We start from the raw sequence: 21,545 nt of genomic DNA, 5'->3' as shown, positions 1-21,545 counted from the left end.
GTAACCAGCTGCCAGTCAGGCGATTCCGACTCATGGCGACTCCATGTGTGTCAGAGTAGATGTGTGCCCTGTACATAGGGTTTTCAAGAGCTTATTTTCAGGAGATAGCCAGACCTTTCTTCCGAGGCGCTTCTGAGTGGACTCAAACTTCCAAACTTTCAGTTAGCAGCTGAGTGCATTGACTGCACCCCAGGGACTCCCAGGTGCCCCCAATAATGGTTATCGCCTATCCTCTGTGGGGCTGCTGGTAGGAGGAAGTTAGACTTTGTGGCACAGGGAACTGAGATAGGCCCACTGGGGACATGACCACAGAAGGGCTGGGGTTCCTTTTAAGACCAAACTTCCTCTACAATTAGAATGTAGTGGGAGGGTGGGTACCCCTTGGTCAGGACCTGGGTCAGGTCCCATCTTGGGGGTCAACGGCTCACTGGAGAGTCTACCCAGCGCACACAGTAGGTGTCCAGCACACAGAGCTTGTATTGGGATTACTGCTCCTAAACAAGCCAGGGCCTGCCCCCAGAGCACAGGCCACCTGTCCCTGGATCCTGGCCCTCAGTGGGGATTGGGCCACCGTTCTTGGCCACTCTCCTTGTGACCTGTGGTGCCTGGACTCCTCTGGGGTAGCTGGGGCAGCCCACCCAGGGTGGGCAACTTGGACAAGCTCTACAATTTGCAACAGAAACCTTTTCCCATCCCTGCCTCTGGGGCTACGGGCCAGAGGAGCCTCCAGGACACTAAAGCCCTGACTCCTCTGTCCACACGGGTCCCACTCTCTGGAACCTTCCTTGCCCTGCCATTCCACAACCACTCTGGCCCTGATGGCTGCAGGAGTGGGAAAGGGGGAGGCAGAGGAGGGCCTGGGGGGAAGGGGCACCTTCTGTGGGGCTCTGCCCAGCTGGAAGGGCAAAGGGAGGAGCCCTGGGCACCTTGATGGGCTGAGCCCCAGGGGGCAGAGCCAGGGGCCTGCTCATCCTTGGGTCCTACATGCCCAGGACTTGGTCAGCATCGTGCAACTGGACCTGCCCCCAGATGGGCTACTATGCCCGATGCATGGCGTTTGACCCCTCCATCCTCCCCACCAGGTGGGCCGAGGGGCTGGAGCAGAGGCCCCAGGACCAGGCTCAGGCTGGAGGCATGGAGCTGACCCCGCAGCGCTGTCCAGGCCCAGTGACAGGAAGCGAGAGGCCGGTGCCGGTAAACGAGATCCGTGAGATTAGACTCTAGCTGCCTAATCAGAAGTCGCCTGAAGTTGGAGGCCAAGTTACTGGAAGGAGGAGGAAGCTGCAGCAGTAAATAAGCCAACCCTGCACACATGCCCCTTGCGGCCAGGCCCAGCTGGCTGGTGGCGGGGGGGGGGGGGTGGCGGGGGGAGAGGTGCAGGGTGTGCCCTGGGGAGGTAGGGTCCCCAGGGCTCTGCAGAGGGTCCCTGGGGCTCAGGCCCTGCACCCCCACTGCTGATACACACCACAGCCTCCACCTCCCAGTGAGGTCCCTGAAGGGGGGACCCACCGTGAGCCTGCTCTGCTCCCCACGGTCCTCCCCCCACCCAAAGCTGCTATTCCTGGAAGGCTGGCTGCTTCCCAGCACAGCGAGAGGCCCGGGGCTTCTGTTCCCCGGATTCCCCGGATTCCAGCCCTCTACCGCCCATTGTCAAGCCTGCGAACTGGACTTTTCGGCTGGGCTCCATCTGCCCCTCCAGCCCCCAAGGCCCCTGCGAAGCACTGGAGACCTTCCCGCTCCCTTAGGGCTACGATGTGTTGGTGCCTTGGGGGGAGGGTCGGACCCCAGCCCCAGCACCTCCGATTACAGAAGGCTGAGCACTCTCCCCAACCTCACACATGCTGGGGAGGATCCCTGAGGAGGCAGTAGGGGTCTATGGCCTGCCTCCCTCCAGAGCGGGCCTTTAGGGGGTGAAGGGCAGTGCTGGGGGAAGAAGGGGGGGCTCCAGCCTTGTGGGCGGGGTGGAGGCGGGGGAGCGCCTATGATGCACTAGGCACTTTGCCACTAGGGGTTCACTAAACTCTCCCAGTAATGGATGAGGGCTCTGAGGCTAGGTGGGGGGCATTTAAAGGTTTGCCTGAGGCCACACAGCCAGTGACAACGCAATGGTTCACAGTCACCCCTTTGTGACTGCAAAGCTTACCCCCAGTGTTAGTATTCTCGCTTTCCATGCCAGAGGCTGGGATTCAATCCTGCCCACCTGTCAGTGGAGGCTTTTGTGTTGCTGTGATGCTGAACAGGTTTCATTGGAGCTTCGAGACTAAGACTAGGAAGAAAGGCTGGGCAATCTACTTCTGAAAATCAGTCAATGAAAACCCTATGGGGACAGCGCAGGAGCGGGCAGCATTTTGTTCTGTCGCGCATGGGGTCGCTGTGAGTTGGGGTTGCTGTCAGTTGGGGTCAGTGTGAATTGGGGCCGACTCAAGGACAGCTACAACAAGCGCATGGCGAAGGGCACATTTTATTCCCTGAGGGATGGTGCTGCTTACTTCCCCATCCATCCTCCTTTTTGCTTCTAGCCAAGACCTTCCCCAGATCCACCTCTATTACTCCTTCCTCAGGTCAGGACGCCTTGGATCACCCACTGAGCCCTGCAGCCAGGGTCAGAGCCGGCCACGATGCTTCATTTCAGAGGGCTAGAAACTGAAGCCCAGAGAATTCACCAGCCAGACACCACAGCCGTGCTCCCTCCCACTGTGTCACCCCCCTTGCTCAATAGGGTGAAGCTTCTGTGTGGCTGGCTGCAAGGAAAAAACAAATGTAAACCTAAGTGTGAAAGGCAGAACTTCAAAACTTTAGAATATACTGTTGTTGTTAGGTGCCATCAAGTCAGCTCTGACTCTTAGCGACCCCATGTACAACAGAACAGCATGCTGCCGGGTCCTGCACCATCCTCACAATAGCAGGTATGTTTAAGCCCGTTGTTGCAGCCACTCTGTCAATGCATCTCATTGAGATAATATAATATATTCAGGACCTTGAGGTAGGGAAGGAATTCTCAAACAAGACACTGATCATAAAGTAGGAAAATGATAAATTTGACTACATAAAATTAAGAAATTTTAACTTATCAGAAGTTCCATAAAAGTGAAAAGATAAGCCACAGAAAGGGCGGAAAAAGTCTGTAACACATAACCCAGAAGGATTGGCACACAGCATATGTAAAGAACTCTGACAAATCACTGAGAAAAAGACAACCCAACAGGGGGTTAAAGATGGGAAAGGGAGGCAAAAAAGACTTCAACAGGCTCTTCAAAAAGAGTAATTCAAATCGCTAAAACACAAAAAAAAGGGTGCTCATTAAAACCCAAAACCAAATCCCTGGCCACGGAGTCCATTCCGACTCATAGCCACCCCATATGCAGCACGTGACTGTAGATTTAGTAAAGCTGAGGATAAGTATATCTTATGACTCAGCAATTCCACCCCTAGGTGTGTGCCCTACAGAAACGTATGCACGTGTGCCCCGGGAAATGTGAACAAGAGGGCTCATCGCAGCCTTGTCGGCAAACATCAAATCTAAAAGCAACCCAAATGTTCCTAAAACAGCGAAATGGAGAAATAACCGGTGGTTTAGTGGACTGTGGTACAGTGGTGACAAAGATGAGACACGAGCTACTGCCACAACATGCAGGAATCTCCAGGGCATGAATGTCGACAAAAAGAAGCCAGACAGAAGAGTACACAGTTTGGTTCAATTTATATAAATTTCAAAAACAAGCAACATTAACCATGATTAAGGGATCCACATTGTCATGTTGTTGTCAGGTGTCTGTCATCAGGCTTCAGTGAATTCAGACTTGCAGTGACCCCATGTGTGACACAGCAGAACTGCCCATAGGGTTTTCTTGGCTGTAATCTTTAAGGAAACAGATCACCAGGTCTTTCTCCCACAGGCCCACTGGGTGGTTTTGAATTGCCTACCTTTCAGTTAGCAGCTGTTATGGATTGAATTGTGTCCCCCAAAAATATGTTTTGTAAATCCTAACCCCTGCCTGGGTTATAACCCTGTTTGTTTGTGAATGGGTTATGTTTATGTTCATGAGGCAAGACTAGGGTGTATTTTGAGTCAATCTCTTTGGAGATATAAAAGAGATTAGACAAGCAAGCTAAGTAGTAGAGATGGGGAAAAGATGCCAAGACACATGGAGATCTCCAGGGAACGCCGGGCCCACAGATGTTGAAAGGGGACAAGGACCTCTCCCCTGAGCTGACGGAGAGAGAAAGCCTTCCCCTAGAGCTGACGCCCTGAATTCAGACTGTGAGCGAATAAATTTGTTTGTTAAAGCCATCCACTTGTGGTATTTCTGTTATAGCAGCACTAGATGACTAAGACAGCAGCTGAGCATTTAACCGTTGTGCCACCAGGGCTCCTTAAGGGATACAGTAAACCCATTGCTGTCGAGTCTATTCTGACTCATAGTGACCCTACAGTACAGAGAAGAACTGCCCTACAGGGTCTCCAAGGCTGTCATCTCTATGGAAGCAGACTGCCATGTGTTTCTCCAGCCTTTCTCCCATGGAGCGGCTGGTGGGTTGGAACCTCTGGCCTTTGGGTTAGCAGCTGAGCGCTTAACCACTGCACCACCAGCGATCCTTAAGGATATGTGAAACCAAACATAATCTTCACGGGAGCAGACGGCCACATCTTTCTCCCGAGGAGTGGCTGGTAGGTTTAAACCGCTGACCTTTCAGTTAGCAGCGGGATGCTTAACCACTGCGCCACCAGAGCTCCTAAGGGATACATAGGTAGTGGCAAAAGCCATAATGAAAAGGGAATAATTACCATAAAAGTTGGTGCCCCCCATTCTCCGCTGGTCTCCCACCCTCCCAACAGATCCCACTGGGATTTGCTGAGATGGTTTTAAAGTCCAAGGTTCTGACCACCATCAGAAGACTTCTCTCTCAGTGATGGCCTGGGAGAAGCCCCCCTCATCCCCCTCTACCCACTCCCCTGCCCTCCCCCTGCACAGCACTGTGGCCCTGACATAAGGCAGTCCCGACATGAGCCAAGTGCATGCCCCCACAGGGGCAGCGAGGCCAGCGCCCTGCCTTTCGCCCCCTCCTGGGGTGGACTCTGGGGCCACAGGGCCACAGCCCGGCCGGCGCCCTATAGGTCCCATGGGCTCGGGGCCAGGGGCTGGATGGAAAGGACATTTCCCCCACCTGTTTACCAGGCCCAGCAGCTATCTGCAGCTCCCATCTCCTGCCTCCCTTTATCTCAGTGGGGCCAGCCCGGGTTCCCAGCAGCCGGCCTCCCCAGGCTCACTTCCTGCCAGCACAGCGTTACAGGAATCCAGTGAGCTCAGCATGCGTGTGCACACGCCCCAGAGCCTGAGCCTGGAAGGGTGCCACGCCTCAGCCCACCCAGGGACTCCCATCCCGTTGCCCCCTCCAGCTGGTCCAGTATCCTGACCGCTGGGGGTGGGGCAGCAGATACCTCTCTCAGGAAGGCCTCAGGTGGGCATAGGCCAGGGAGGTGGCTACCTGGAGAACCCTGAGACCTGCCATGCAGAGACATGGAGGCAGGACCCGTACCTGTGTTCCTGGCTCCTTGTCCACTCCTGGCCACCTCCTGCACAGGGGCCCTGGGAGCTTCCACGCTGAGCTCCCTTTTCGTTCCCTGCCTCGCACGACAGCGTCCAGAGGTCCTGGGGGGCCCGGGGCAGGGGAGAAGGACTGTGTCCCTCCCTCCTGTCCTGCTGCTGGTGTTTACCGAGTGGCAACTGTGAGTCAGACACTGGCTCAGCATGCAGGACATGCCCAAGGACAAGAGGGCAGCCCATAGCCCTGACCACAGGGTTATGGAAGAAGAGGGGTCACTGGTGCCCCAGAAGGAGGGTCGGGGGGCTTCCCAGAGAAAGCACCATCTTGGCTGAGGCCTGGGGACTGAGAAGGTGGTAGCCAGGGAAACATGGTCATGGTTAGGGGCCTCCAGGCAGAAGAACGGCAGGTGCAGAGACTCAGGGGTGAGGGGGAGGCTGGGGAGGCAAGAGGCTGGACCCCTGAGCCTAGAGCCCCACCATGGAGGTCAGACTTGACCCGAAGGCGGATGTGAGCAGAGAAGTGGAGTGAATAGCTCAGGCTGCAGTCAGCGTGCGGCCAGTGTTCCACACATATGCACGCATGCACACACGCACACACAGGCATGCACACACAATATACAAAACACACATTTGTATACACATACACACGTGCATATGCACACAGACATGTGCATACACACATACACATGTATACTCATACAGACATACACGTAAGGCCAGACAACCTCCCCGAGGCCAAGCCATTGGTCAGAGGGTCCCCCCACAACAAGGCCTCAGAACATGCCTGGCTGTACTGGGGAGGCCCCCCAACCCTGAGCCCTCCACATTCTGCTGGCCACCCCTGGGGCAGATGGGCTGGCCCAGGTGCCCTGGGGAGTATGTGGGTGGGGACAAGTAGCCCCTGGCAGGAGAAGCCTGTTCTTCCTCAACCTCTCCCAGGAAAAGCCCACCTCCCTGGGGCAAGAGCCCTGGGGTTACCCTAACCTCCTGGCCACCTAGCTACCTCCTAGCGGAGGTGGCTGTGAGGATAAACAGGTAGGCTGTGGAGGGTGGGCTCTGCAAGCTGTGAAGTGCCTGCAAGCAGGGGACCCTTCTGGGGGACCTGTCTGCTGTCCCCTTTCCCCCTGCTCCCCTGAGCATTCCCACCACTGCCCCCAGCCTGCAGCCCAGCACACTGCCTCCTCCCTTCCCAGAGGGCTCTCCACCCCCGCCACTTCCCAGCAGAAGGGCTGAGGCAGCTGCGAGGTAGTAGGCTTGTTTGCAGGGCCTGGCTTTTTTTTGTGCAGATGACAGGTCAGGGCCACAGGGCCCCTTGGGGAGGAGGGGCACGCTGAGTCTCTCTTTCAGATGGGCCCCCTGGGGCCATGGACGCCACAGGGACTTCCAATTCCTGCCTCTCAGAATGGCCCCACCAGGCAGGAGAGGGAGAGTGGGGGCACCCCCAGGGGGTCCCCCAACCCTGGATGTGACATGGGCTACATCTAGGCCGCTCACTTCTGCAGCCAGGCTGGCTTCCCATCAGGGCCTCAGACCCACTAGCTCCCTCCTACCTGGGCCGCCCTGCTGCTGGGCTCTGCCCTGCTCCTCTGCAGAGCTCAGCAAGTCCCTGCCTCCTCTAGGAGGCCCACCCTGATTTGAAGACCAGGCCTGTCACAGCCTGCCCAGCACTGACATCCCCCCATTGTGTGTGAGGACTGGGGGCCTGGCCCCCCACCCCAGTGACCTGAGTTCTGAGCCCAGGGCCATCTGCTCTTGCTCTCCCTTGGTCCCCCACCCCACCTGGAGCTGGCATGGAGCAGGGAGGGGCTGTGTCCCGCAGAGGGATGAATGTCCTTTTCACTGAAGAGGGGAGCTTACAGGAGCCATGCGGCCTCCGGGGAGCTGCAGCCCCTCTCAACTTCCCCATGCAGAGTGCCCCACATCTGTGGCCAGTGCTCCATAAAGGGGTGCCATTGAGCAGGGCTAGGTGCTCCGAAGGAAGTCACCCAATGGGCGGCCAAGTTCAGGCTGAGTCAGGGTGCCCCCCATGGCAGCAGTACCTGGCCCCGGGCCTTGGGGCCTTCAGGCCTGCCCAGTACGGGTGATAACAGAGTAATAGGAGAACAAACACTCATGGGTGGTGCTTACCACTAGCCAGGCACTGGTGTCTACACTTTAAATATATTACCCATTGAATCCTCAACAACTGCCCATTTCACAGTTGAGGAAACAGGCACAAAGGGGTTAAGTGGCTTGGCCTAGGCGGCACAGCTGGTAAGTGGAGGCAGGGACAAATTACCCAATAAGCAAGGTACTCAGGGGCTTACTTACTTATCTGTAGTGCACAATTTCACCTGTTCTTCACCACATCTTTGATGCAAAACCCATGTGAAATTGTGCACTACAGGTTAGTTCAAAACAAAACAAAACAAAACCTGTTGCCACTGAGTTGATGCCAACTCATAGTGATCCTGTAGGGCAGAGTAGAACTGCCCCATAGGGTTTCCAAGGAGCAGCTGGTGGATTCGAGCTGCCAACCTTTTGGTTACCAGCGGAGCTCTTAACCACTGCACCACCAGGGCTCCCACGGATTACTAAGTAAGCACAATTAAGCCCTGGTGTACTTTGCTTACTGTAAGCCCTGCATACCTTGCTTGCTGGTTAAATCGCCCCTGCATGGGGGACACAGCTTCCAATCCGGCGGGCGGGCTGGTGCCCTACACTTTTGCCCATTGCCTCTTCACCAAGGCAACCCACTCTTTGAGGACAGGGTGCCCGGGAGGGTCTCGCTCTTGCCTCTCTAATTCTGCCTCCGAATGTGCTCCGTGAGGGGTCTTGGGAGAAGGCAGCTACGTGGGTGTCCCACTGCTGGGCACCTACAATGCCTGCATAGAGAGGTGCTCAACAAATCCACACTGATCGGCTCCACGGACGAAGGAAATGATGGGGAGCTACACCCTAGTGGCATAGTGGTTAAGCGCTATGGCTGCTAACCAAAAGGTCGGCGGTTTGAATCCACCAGGCGCTCCTTGGAAACTCCATGGGGCAGTTCTACTCTGTCCTATACGGTCGCTATGAGTCGGAATCGACTCGACGGCAACGGGTTTTTGTTTTGTTTTGTTTTTTCTTGTTGTTATAGCACAGTGGTTCAGAGCTGGACTCTGGGGACAGGCTCCTGGGTTCAAAATTCGGCCCGTTTCTCTTCCTAGCCCAGTGACCTGAAGCAGGTTCCTTAGCCTCCGTGCGCCCGGTTTTCTATCCGCAAAACAGGGACGGTAACAGTTCTTGGGAAGCTTAACTGAGTTAACCCTTGTAAAGCGCCAGGGACAGTGCCTGGTACATGGCAAAAAGCCATATAAGCTATGCTTTTTAAGCTTGCCCGGCCCCCGCTCCACCCTCAGTTTTCCTTCCCGTACCTTCTCGCTCCAACATCCCGGGCTCGCGCGGTACACGCCGCGGCTCTGCCTGAACTACAACTCCCAGCATGCCGCGGGGCGCTCCCGCCCGGCCGAAGCCCGGACTACAACTCCCAGCATGCCGCGGGACGCTCTCGCCCTGCCCAAGTCCGTGGTCCCGAGGTCCTGGAAGTTGGGACGCTCAGACCCTGCCGCTGCTGCCGCCTTCGCTGGCAGGGGTCCTCAGCCCCCGCCGGAGTGGGAGGCCAGCCACTGCCCTGCCATGCTCCGCGGACTGGCCCGGGCCGCGGCCCAGAGGCACGGGGCCCCCTGGGCGCGGGGGTCTGGGGGTCGGGCGGGGGTCCCGGCCCACGTGGTGGACCTATGCGGCGATACGGTGACCAGCCCCGGGCCTGCCATGAGGCGCACCATGGCCGAGGTGGTCGTGGGGGCGACGACTATGGCGAGGACCCCACCGTCCGCGGGGAGCCCAGCGTGCAAGGTGGGGGCGGGCGTCGTCGAGGCGACCCCTGAGCGCTGACCGTGGTGATGGCGGGAGGGGTGGCGTAGAATGCAGGGGTGGTGGCTTAGCTGGCATTTGGCGAGCACCTTGATGTTCAAAGTGTGGCCTGTCACCTGGGAGCCTCTTAAAAATGCAGGTTCTCGGCCCCCACGCTTGGCCATTGAGCCAGAACCTATATTTTAACAGGATCAGCGGGCGATTTGTGTGACATGAAAGTGTCACCCAGCCGTCCGATGAGGTGGGTGTTACCATCCCATCTTACAGAGGATGCTCTGAGGTGCTGAGAGACTACCTCGTGGTCCCACACCCAATAAATGGCAAAACCAAGATTCGAACACATAGCCATTCTTCTGTCCCCCTGTCTTCCCACGTGACAAACGGAAACCCCATCTAGAAAAGGGGTTTCTCCAGGGATGCCCCTTTGAGGAGGGAGCTTTAATGACCTAGGACTTGTTTACAAGATCCTGTGATCCTTTACCACACTCTGGGTTGAGAACAGCCACCATAGTGAGCCACTGTGATTGCTGGGGTGTGTACAACCCTCACACACCCAGGGACAAGCCACGGGGTCTCCACCTGAGCCTGACGGCCTGTCTGTGGAGTCAGGGAGTGGTTGGGGCTGATGCCACCTCCAGCAGACACCTGTGATTACCTGGGACTTCCAGCTGCTGAGCCTATGGCAGCTTGATTCCAGAACAGGCCACTGCCATCCGGGTGGAGAGACATGAGCAGGGAGTGCCTGGGAACTGAGGGAGGGGGCTTGGCTCACAGTGAGGGGGACTTCAAGAGGAGCCCTCTTAAAGGATGATGTCCCCAGAGCAGGGAAGGGAGAGCTGGCACGTCGGAGCAGGTGACAGCAGAGGCAAAAGCACCGTGGTGGGTAAGGTGGTAGGATATGGGTGGGCCAAAATGATGGGTTGTCAGGGGCAGCAGGGGAGGCACCCATGTCCCTGGAAGGGGAGGCAGAGGCCTGGTGGTACCAGCTTGGACACTGTCTCAATGTCCCCAGCAAAGGAGACCACAGCCAGCTTTAAGGTCCATGTTCCTGGCAGACGGGAGCCACAGCTGGCTTTAAGGTGGGGCTAAGATCCCCACCCCCTCGGTCCACCCCTCCAGTGCCACCGTGGTCCCCTCCCCCAGCCCATCAGTCTCCCCTTCTTAGGGGTCCTGCCCCTTCCCCAGTTTCCTCTCCTCTGTCCTCCCCACACTGTGGGAGAGGAAGTCAGCAGAGAAACCGCAAGGCCCCACCTGGCAGTGGCTGATGGGAAAGGAAGCGGGACAGGTGTGAGTCTGGAGGGAGGTGGGAGTTCAGACCACAAGAGTTTCAATGGGGGAACCGAGGCCCAGAAGAAGGTGGGGCACCAAGGCACTGAGGGAGGACTAAGGGGCTCCGGCCCAGGATATGTGATGCCTGAGACCTGCGCTCCAACCCTGCTCATCCCAACAGCACCTGGCCCACAGGCTCCCACCCACCCAGTGAGAAGTAACTCAAGGAAAGCACTTTGGAAAGTGCTTGGGCAGGTGAGCTGGTGCCTGGGCGTCATTGTTGTTGGGCCCCCTCCTCCCACCATGCCTTCCTCCCTCAGAGCTTCAGGAAAAGGCCTCGCAGCTGCTCGGGGTGGAGCAGACCCTGTTTGTGCCCACCAACACCATGGCCAACCTCATCGCAAGTGAGTGCGTGACCTTCCATTGCCTCCACATCCCTCCCACGCTCCTTCCCTCTGGGCTAGGGGCCACCACACTCCTCCCCTCTGGACCTGGGACCACCACACTCCTCCCCTCTGGACGTGGGGCCACCACACTCCTGGGCAACATCAGTGGGGTCCCTAGCCCTGTTGGCATTCTGTTGGGTGGCTGTGGGGAGCCTTAGCAGGAGATGGGGGGAGGGAGCGGAGCCGGGTCATGGCCAGTGCCAGGTGACCCTCTCTACCTAATCCTGTCTCCAGGTTCCTGGAGCCATGACCTCTTCTCACCACCCCCTTTCAGGCCAGCGGTCCACGCTGTTCCTTGAGATTTTCCAAATCCTGCCCTCACCTTGTAGGTTGTCCCTTTCTTACACTTTACTCCGGTTTCTTAGTTTGCAGGAGCCACCTTCTGCAGGGCCTGATGAGGCAGGTGCTCTGGGCACTTACCACCAGCCATGCAGCAGCACCTTGGCCCCCTTCTGCAGGGCTGCCCGACACAGGTGTGCAGGCTGCATGTGGCCCAACATCTACAGGTCAGCAGATTTGTGTCTTACCTGTTACCAGCTTTCGTTGAATCCACTTGGACTCGTGACAATTCCAACTCACGGCAACCCCACGTGTATCAGAGTAGAAATGTGCTCCGTAGGGTTGTCAGTGGCTGGTTTTTCAGAAGTAGGTCGCTAGGCCTTTCTTCTGAGGTGCTTCTGGGTGGACTCCAACCTCCAACCTTTTGGATAGAAGCTGAGAGCATTTGCACCACCCAGGGGCTCAGCCTGGCTGAGGCCGAGCAGACAGGGGCAAGTGGACCCTGTTGGACTTGATGCCAAGACCTGCCCTCCCCTGTCTCAGCGATGGGTCACTGCCACTGCCGGGGCTCCCGGCATCTCCTTGGGCAAGAGAGCCTCCGTGTCTATGAGCAGGGTGGGGTGGCTCAGGTAAGGACCAGGCACCCTCACCTGGGGCCCTCAGCACTTCTGGTGAGAATCTGCCTCCTGGGGGACTGCATTGGCATCTATAGAGGGAGGAAGGGAAAGCTCCAGAGAAGCGGGCTGGTGGCTTCTGTAGGGAGGTGGAAGGAGAACTGGTTCCCAGGCTGGCCACCTGGGGGCAGGAGCAGCTCAGGCTGGACCTGGGCTTCCTGGGCCCGTGAGGACTGGTGCTTGGCTCCCTGCTGCCCCCTAGTGGTATGCCGGGTGGGAGCCGGACTGCAACGTCTTAGGAGAAAGCCGAGGCGAAAGGTCGGTGACCGTTCGGTGACCGTTCCTCTTCCCTCTTCGACCGTGCCTTTCCCCTCTTCGGCTGGGATGTCTGTTCCCAGATACTGGCACACAACAAGGCAAAGCCTCTGAGGCCCAGGGCTGGGAGGAGCAGGCACAGGCCTCTAGAATTTACCTTCAGGGGGCTGGCTCCTTATTCCAGAGGACCCTCCACTCTGGAAGGAGGTGCTGCTGGACCTTGGACCTGACCCTTCATCCCTTCCACACCTGCAGATTGCTGGAGTACACTCTCACCCCCTTCCAGACCTGCCCCACGGCACCATGGACCTGGTGGAGCTGGAGAGGTGCTCAGGCAGGGCCTGGGGAACCCCTACCACCCCGTCTGTGAGCTTACTTGCCTGGAGAACACCCACAGCAGCTCAGGGGTCTGAGCTCGACTACCTACGCCAGGTAGGCCCGTCCCTTCTCTCCTCCATGCTTCCATCCTCACCCTGCCCCTGGCTTCCTGTCTCTCCTGAGCCCTGTCCTGGGATCTCACACACACTGTGGGTGCCCATCAGTGGCCAGAACTGCTGTGGGAGGGATGCCTGTGTGGTCTCGGGCTGAGGATGCAGAAGAAACTCACCCCATTTTAGGTCTCTGGGTGGAGCAAATGGTTTGCACTTGACTGCTAGCATACATCGCAGCCAAGAAAAGTCTATGGGGCAGTTCCACTCTTAACACACGAGGTGCCGGGAGTCAGAACCCACTCCACAGCAATGCCTTAGTCCCTGGATTCTTCCCAAGAGCAGAGACCCTCCCCCCAGGCAGCTGAGTCCCAGAGCAGCATCAGGGACTGGCCCCCCCGCCCCCCAAAACGTGCTACAGGATAAGGCTGTTCAGAGCTAGCTCAGGCTGGGACATCACAATGTTACAGTCCCCCCACTCTCTGCCACCGCCTGCCTGGGGAGCTGCCATTGTCAGCTCTCCTGCTCACCGCCTGAGAACCTGGGCAAGCCACCTCGCTCTAAACCTGGTGAGCCTCACCTGTCCAGTGGGAATAACAGCCCCTCCCTCAGTGAAGCTGAGTGAGAGAAAGCATTGGTGCACCTGCACACAGCTGGCAGAGAGCACTCGGTGTGCATGACTTAGGGTGCTTATCATCAGCCCCGTTCCACAGAGGACAACACTGAGGCTCGGACGGCACCCGGCCGCTGCTCAAGGTCACAAAGGGCGAGAGCTGGCCACCATACGTCCCTGACTCCAGGCGCCTTGCAGCTCCTCAAGGGACCAAGCCCTGCCCTCTGGAGACGCTTCCTTTCCCCTTGTGCCTCTCCCTCTGACATCCCCTGCACCTGGCCCCCAGGTGCACGCCCTGGCCCGGAACTATGGGGTCCGGGTCCACCTGGACGGAGCCCTACTGTTGAACGCAGTGGTTGCTCTGCGCGTGCCCCCCACCTGCATCATGGAGCACTGTGACTCTGTCTCCCTCTGTTTTTCCAAGGTGAGGAGACTGCTGGGCATCCCCTAGAATGGGGGCGGGTTGTGGGTGCCGGAGCTCCTGTCCTGGCAACCACTGGACCTGGGCCCCATTTAACTCCACCCCAGGTGGGGCCATACCACCTGCCCTTCACCTGGCCTCTTCTGCCCCCTCATCTGGCCCCTTCCACTCCCTCACCTGGCCCCTTCCACCCCCTCACCTGGTCCTTTCCACCAATGCCTGCCCCCCAAGGTCAGGATGCATGCCCAGTAGGCAGGCAGGTAGGCAGGCCTCTCCTTTCTTCCTCCCAGGGCCTGGGGGCACGAGTGGGGGCCCTAGTTGGGGGGCCCAAGGACTTCATTGAAGAAGCCTGGTGCCTCTGGAAAGCCCTGGGTGGCGGAATGTGCCAGGTGGGGGTGCTGGCCGTTGCTGCTCTGGTCAGTCTGGGCAATGCAGAGGAGGTGATGCTGTAGGACCACCAGAATGCCCAGAGATTTGCCACAGGTGCCTGGACAAGGCTCCACCACTTCCCCTGCTGCCTGTCACCTGGGCCTGGGAGAGTCCCCAGCAGCTCTGTGCCCTTAGCCTCTAGACCTCTAGACGTTAGAGATTGGCTGTGGAGCCACCAGGGGTGGGATGCAGTGAGCTGGAGCTCAGTGCTCTGCCTGGCAAAAGTAAGTGCCAAGCGATACCAGTAACTGTTATTCTGAGCAGAACCAGCCAAGTGTGGTCTCCGACTGGGGTCTTTCCATCCATTGAGCCCTCACGACAGCCCCTGGGTCCCACACTTTACAGAGGAGGCAACCGATGTGCAGAGGGGCTAAGTGACTAGTCCCGGGTCACACAGCTAAGACATGGCAAAGCCATAACTCCAGGGGCCTCGGGTGGCCCCTCTGCCTTCCCTGGGGGATATGCTGGGTGGTAGGGCAGGGGTGGTAGGGCTGGGGCGGGTCCCAGCTGGGCTCTACTCACTGCAGGACCTTCACCCAGGACTCCAGGAGCTGGTCTCCTCCCTCTGCTCCGTGGATCCCAGCACCATGAAAACCAACGTGGTGATGGTGCAGGTGGCCGGGCTGCCGCCCGAGAAGCTGTGCCAACACCTTCGGCCCGTGAGTGCTGAAGAGGAGGCACAGATGGGTCAGGCAGTGAGTGTGCTGCTGTTCCCCTGGACAGAGTGCTCTGTGCGTGCCATGTGGCACTGTGACGTCTCGGCGCGGGACACAGAGCTGGCACTGAGGAAGTGGGAGTTCGTGCTGAGGCAGGTGGGGCCCTAAGGATGGTGTGGCCGGGGATACTGTGTCCTGGCTGGGATGGGAGGGAAAGTGGAGGTATCCAAAGGACAGGCAGGAGGAGAGGCAGCAAAACAACACCCTGTTATCCACCTGTCTCCCATGGGACCCCTCACTTTACATGACACTAGAGTGAAGCCCTGTCCCCCGCTCAGTCAGTGAACCCTCCTGGTACCAGTGGGGTGGCTGCACTGGCTTCCTGCCGCTGCTGTAACAAGTACCACATGGGGGCAGGGGAGGCATAAAATGACAGAAATTAAGAAGTCTCTGAGTGTCAGAAACTGTTAAGCGCTTGACTGCTAGCTGTAGGGTTGACAGTTTGAACTCAACCTGAGGTGCCTAGGAAGAAGGACCTGGTGATCTCCTGAAAGGTCACAGCCTTGAAAACCCTATGAGCAGCTCTACTCTGCACACACAGAGTTGCCATGAGTCGGAAACAACAACAACCAACAAAAGCCCCGAGCATGTAAAATGAAAACAAAAGTATTGAAATACACATAAAAACAACAAATTTATTCTCTTGGTTCTGGAAGCTGGGAGTCCGAGATCAGGGTGTGGGCCATGTTGATTCCTTCTAAGACAGAGAATCTGTTCCGTGCCTCTCTCCTAGCTTCTGGTGAAAGCTGGCAGTCCCTTGGCTTGTAGGTGCAACCCTCCAGTCTGCGTTGTCATATGGCCATCTTCCCTGTGTGTTTTTGTGTCTCTTCTCTTTCATAAAGACAACACTCATTGGATTAGGACCCCCCCGCACCAGTATGACCTCATATTTACTGATAACATCTGCAAAGACCCTATTTCCAAACAGTCACATTCATAGGTACCAGGGGTTAGGACTTTAACATATCTTTTTGGGGGGCACAATTCAATCCACACCAACGCCCAAAGACGTAGAGAAATAGGACACCATCCAGGCCCTCCTCACCAGAATCCAGGAGACAGCCTGGGCAGGCCTTTCACTCCCACTGTAAAGAGGAAGCTGCCCTAAACTGTTGCTCAAAGCCACATACTAACCAGAGCTTCCCAGGAGGCAGGGAGAGGAAATTAGAAATGGATATCAAGATACGTCTTGAAGGGCTTTAACTGCCAAGATAAGGGGTCTGGACTGTATCTGTAGTCATCTAATATATTTTTTCCTTTTTAAAAAATAAATTTTCTGAGGGTAGAGGGGATTAGAAACGCAAAACGGTCACAAAAGGAGAAACTGGAAGGAGAGAGCGGGTTGACTCATTAGGGGGAGAGTAAGTGGGAGTATGTAGTAAGGTGTATATAAGTTTATATGTGAGAGACTGACTTAATTTGTAAACTTTCACTTAAAGCACAGTAAAAATTATTTAAAAAAGAAATTTTCTGTTTATAAAGCAGTATGTATTTATTGTAGATAATTTTGGGCTAGACCTTGTTATTAGCATCTCTTGTAATTTGGACACACACAGTGGTTAGGGCCACCCCTCCTGAGATCGTCAAGAAAAGCTGGATGAAACACATATTTGTAAAGTTCTGTTTAGAGGTACTGGAGACCCTGTGGGGCAGGAATGGGTTGTAAGGCCAAGACCTGGGAAAAGAGAGAAACCTAGAGCTGGGCCTGGCATTGGGGCCGCTTTTCCTCCAGGCATCTGCTGGATTCTGAAAGCAGGTGCTGAGAGGCTGAGCAGCTGAGCAAAGCTTTTGAGAGACACACAGGGCTAAGGAGGCAGAAACTGAGGTTGGAATTGGGGCCCTGAAAGAGTTACAGAAACTGGAAATAGATCCACCCTTATGAAAAGCGAAGCCCAGATATGAATCACCATAACCCCTGATTCAGGTGACCTGGAATTGCTAATGCCTCTGGTCTAGCAGCCTGCCAGAAGCCAAAACCAAGTCCTTTCTGGAGAAAGATGATACCACTCGGTGCCTCCAGTTTTCTCTACAGTTTTTTTTATATGTGAAGTGCCCACTCAATCAGAAATAGCCAGGCATAGGATGGAACAAGATGTGGCTGACATCAAGAGAAAAAACAGACAAGAGAAATAGACCTCCAAAGGATCAAGGTAATGGCGTTATTAGACATGGACTTTAAAATATTCAAGGAAATAAGATCAAGAAATTCGGCAGAGAGATTGAAACTATAAGACCACATGGAAATTCTAGAACTGAAAAATATATTTACTGAAATTAAGAACTCAGTGGATAGGCTTAATAGCAGGTGGGAATAACTATAGAGAGAAATAGTGAAAAGATAAGTCAGAAAAAATTATTTAGATAACGATAAAAAGGTGGCTGTTTGAAAAGAGTAATAAAATTGATAAACTTCTGATGAGACTGATCAAGAACGAAAAAGAGGAAGCATATATAATTTTGGACAATATAAAAAGAAAATTGACTACTATCACCCAAAAATAATCATTCTTAATATTTTTAAATATTTCATTCTGGATACATACATATGTATGTAAATATATATATGTACCAAAAGGGAAAAACACCCTTGGCATTTCTCAAGCTGAAAGAACTGAAGAAGAAATTCAAGCTTTGAGTTGCAATATTGAAGGATTCTATGGGCAAAATCCCCCATGTGTCTATCAGTTTGTCATACTGGGGGGGCTTGTGTGTTGCTGCGATGCTGGAAGCTATGCAACCATTATTCAGATACCAGCAGGGTCACCCATGGAGGACAGGTTTCAGCTGAGCTTCCAGACTAAGACAAGATAGGAAGAAGGACCTGGCAGTCTACTTCTGAAAAGCATTAGCCAGTGAAAACCTTATGAATAGCAGCGGAACATTGTCTGATACAGTGCTGGAAGATGAGCCCCCCAGGTTGGAAGGCACTCAAAAGACGACTGGGGAAGAGCTGCCTCCTCAAAGTAGAGTCGACCTTAATAACGTGGGTGGAGTAAAGCTTTCGGGACCTTCATTTGCTGATGTGGCACAACTCAAAATGAGAAGAAACAGCTGCAAACATCCATTAATAATTGGAACCTGGAATGTATGAAGTATGAATCTAGGAAAATTGTAAATCATCAAAAATGAAATGAAACGCATAAACATCGATATCCTAGGCATTAGTGAGCTGAAATGGACTGGTATTGGCCGTTTTGAATCGGACATATAGTCTACCATGCTGGGAATGACAACTCGAATGGTGTTGCATTCATCATCAAAAAGAACGTTTCAAGATCTGTCCTGAAGTGCAACACTGTCAGTGATAGGATAATATCCATACGCCTACAAGGAAGACCAGTTAATACGACTATTATTCAAATTTACGCACCAACCACTAGGACCAAAGATGAATAGAAGATTTTTATCAGCTGCTACAGTCTGAAATCGATCAAACATGCAATCAAGATGAATTGATAATTACTGGTGATTGGAATGCGAAAGTTGGAAACAAAGAAGAAGGATCAGTAGTTGGAAAATGTGGACTTGGTGATAGAAACAATGCCGGAGATCGAATGATAGAATTTTGCAAGACCAACGACTTCTTCATTGCAAATACCTTCTTTCACCAACATAAACGGCAACTGTACACATGGACCTCGGCAGATGGAACACACAGAAATAAAATAGACTACATCTGTGGAAAGAGACGATGGAAAAGCTCAATATCAGTCAGAACAAGGCCAGGGGCCAACTGTGGAACAGACCCATCAATTGCTCATATGCAAGTTCATATGCTGAAACTGAAGAAAATCAGAACAAGTCCACAAGAGCCAAAATATGGCCTTGAATTTAGAGACCATCTCAAGAATAGATTCGATGCATTGAACACTAGTGACCAAAGACCAGACGAGTTGTGGAATGACACCAAGGACATCATCCATGAAGAAAGCAAGAGGTCACTGAAAAGACAGGAAGGAAAATACCAAGATGGATGTCAGAGGAGACTCTGAAACTTGCTCTTGAGCGTTGAGCAGCTAAAGCAAAAGGAAGAATTGAAGTAAAAGAACTGAACAGAAGATTTCAAAGGGCGTCTCGAGAAGACGAAGTAAAGTATTATAATGACGTGCAAAGAGCTGGAGATGGAAAGTCAAAAGGGAAGAACAAGCTCGGCGTTTCTCAAGCTGAAAGAACTGAAGAAAAAATTCAAGCCTCGAGTTGTAATAGTGAAGGATTCCGTGGGGAAAATATTAAACGACGCAGGAAGCATCAAAAGAAGATGGAAGGAATACACACAGTCATTATACCAAAAAGAATTAGTCGATATTCAACCATTTCAAGAGGTGGCATATGATCAGGAACCGATGGTACTGGAGGAAGAAGTCCAAGCTGCTCTGAAGGCATTGGCGAAAAACAAGGCTCCAGGAATTGATGGAATATCAATTGAGATGTTTCAACAAACAGATGCAGCACTGGAGGTGCTCACTCATCTATGCTAAGAAATACGGAAGACAGCTTCCTGGCCAACTGACTGGAAGAGATCCATATTTATGCTTATTCCCAAGAAAGGTGATCCAACCGAATGTGGAAATTATAGAACAATATCATTAATATCACGCGCAAGCAAAATTTTGCTGAAGATCATTCAAAAACGGCTGCAGCAGTATGTCGACAGGGAACTGCCACAAATTCAGGCCGGTTTCAGAAGAGGACGTGCAACCACGGGTATCATTGCTGATGTCACATGGATCCTGGCTAAAAGCAGAGAATACCAGAAGGATGTTTACCTGTGTTTTATTGACTGTGCAAAGGCATTCAACTCTGTGGATCATAACAAATTATGGATAACACTGCGAAGAATGGGAATTCCAGAACACTTAATTGTGCTCATGAGGAACCTTTACATAGATCAAGAGGCAGTTGTTCAGACAGAACAAGGGGATACTGATTGGTTTAAAGTCAGGAAAGGTGTGCGGCAGGATTGTATTCTTTCACCATACCTATTTAATCTGTGTGCTGAACAAATAATACAAGAAGCTGGACTATATGAAGAAGAACGGGGCTTCAGGATTGGAGGAAGACTCGTTAACAACCTGCGTTATGCAGATGACACAACCTTGCTTGCTGGAAGTGAAGAGGACTTGAAGCACTTACTAATGAAGATCAAAGACCACAGCCTTCAGTATGGATTACGCCTCAACATAAAACAAAAATCCTCCCAACTGGACCAGTGAGCAACATCATGATAAACGGAGAAAAGATTGAAGTTGTCAAGGATTTCATTTTACTTGGATCCACAATCAACAGCCATGGAAGCAGCACTCAAGGAATCAAAAGACGTGTTGCATTGGGCATATCTGCTGCAAAGGACCTCTTCAAAGTGTTGAAGAGCAAAGATGTCACCCTGAAGACTAAGGTATGCCTGACCCAGGCCATGGTATTTTCAATCACATCATATGCATGTGAAAGCTGGGCAAGGAATAAGGAAGACCGAAGAAGAGTTGACGCCTTTGAATTGTGTTGGCAAAGAATATTGAATATACCACGGACTGCCAAAAGAACGAACAAATCTGTCTTGGAAGAAGGGCAGCCAGAATGCTCCTTAGAGGCAAGGATGACGAGACTGCGTCTTACGTACTTTGGACATGTTGTCTGGAGGGATCAGTTCCTGGAGAAGGACATCATGCTTGGCAGAGCACAGGGTCAATGGGAAAGAGGAAGACCCTCAACAAGGTGGATTGACACAGTAGCTGCAACAGTGAGCTCAAGCATAACAATGATTGTACGGATGGTGCAGGACCGGGCAGTGTTTCGTTCTGTTGTGCATAGGGTTGCTATGAGTTGGAACTGACTCGACGGCACCTAACAACAACAACATGGGCAAAATGGAAACCCTGATGGCATAGTGGTTAAGTGCTACAGCTGCTAACCAAAGGGTTGACAGTTCAAATCCACCAGGCGCTCCTTGCAATCTCTATGGGGCAGTACTACTCTGTCCTATAGGGTCGCTATGAGTCAGAATCAACTCCATGGCAATGGGTAATGAGTGGGTATGGGGCAAATATTGGAACAACGCAAGAACCATCAAAAGAAGGTGGAAGGCATAGACAGAGTCACTGTACCAAAAAAAAACTGATCAGTGTTCAGCCATTTCAGGAGGTGGCATATGAACAAGAACCGATGATATTGAAGGAAGAAGTCCAAGCTGCACTGAAGTCATTGGTGAAAACAAGGCTCCAGGAATTGATGGAATACCAGTTGAGATGTTTCAATAAATGGATGCAGTGCTGGAAGCACTCACTCGTCTACACCAAGAAATTTGGTGTAAACCTGGCCAACCAACTGGAAGACATCCATATACATGCCCATTCCAAAGAAAGGCAATCCAACCGAATGCGGAAATTATCGAACTACATTATTAATATCATATGCAAGTAAAATTTTGCTGAAGATAATTCAAAAACATTTATAGCTGTATATCGACAGGGAACTGCCAGAAATTCAAGCTAAATTCAGAACAGGATGTGGAACAAGGGATATCATTGCTGATGTCAATGGATTCTGGCTGAAAGCAGAGAATACCAGAAGGATGTTTA

At 53.4% G+C, this 21,545-nt stretch overlaps 1 protein-coding gene across 1 annotated transcript; it reads left to right on the top strand.

Moving 5' to 3' along the window:
• Positions 1-1,050: 1,050 nt before the first annotated feature.
• Positions 1,051-21,538, top strand: LOC126063196 (uncharacterized). Its single transcript, XM_049861378.1, has 8 exons — positions 1,051-1,194; positions 4,974-5,116; positions 5,226-5,348; positions 8,927-9,422; positions 11,030-11,113; positions 12,619-12,795; positions 13,691-13,828; positions 14,782-21,538. Exons 1-8 carry the CDS (start codon positions 1,051-1,053, stop codon positions 15,076-15,078), a joined length of 1,602 nt encoding a protein of 533 aa, XP_049717335.1. The 3' UTR covers positions 15,079-21,538.
• Positions 21,539-21,545: the final 7 nt, after the last annotated feature.

Source organism: Elephas maximus, chromosome 19, assembly GCF_024166365.1.
Source record: "Elephas maximus indicus isolate mEleMax1 chromosome 19, mEleMax1 primary haplotype, whole genome shotgun sequence".
Lineage (NCBI taxonomy): Eukaryota > Metazoa > Chordata > Mammalia > Proboscidea > Elephantidae > Elephas > Elephas maximus.
The sequence above is the reverse complement of the archived record's forward strand: the minus strand, read 5'-3'. Positions and strand labels throughout refer to the sequence as shown.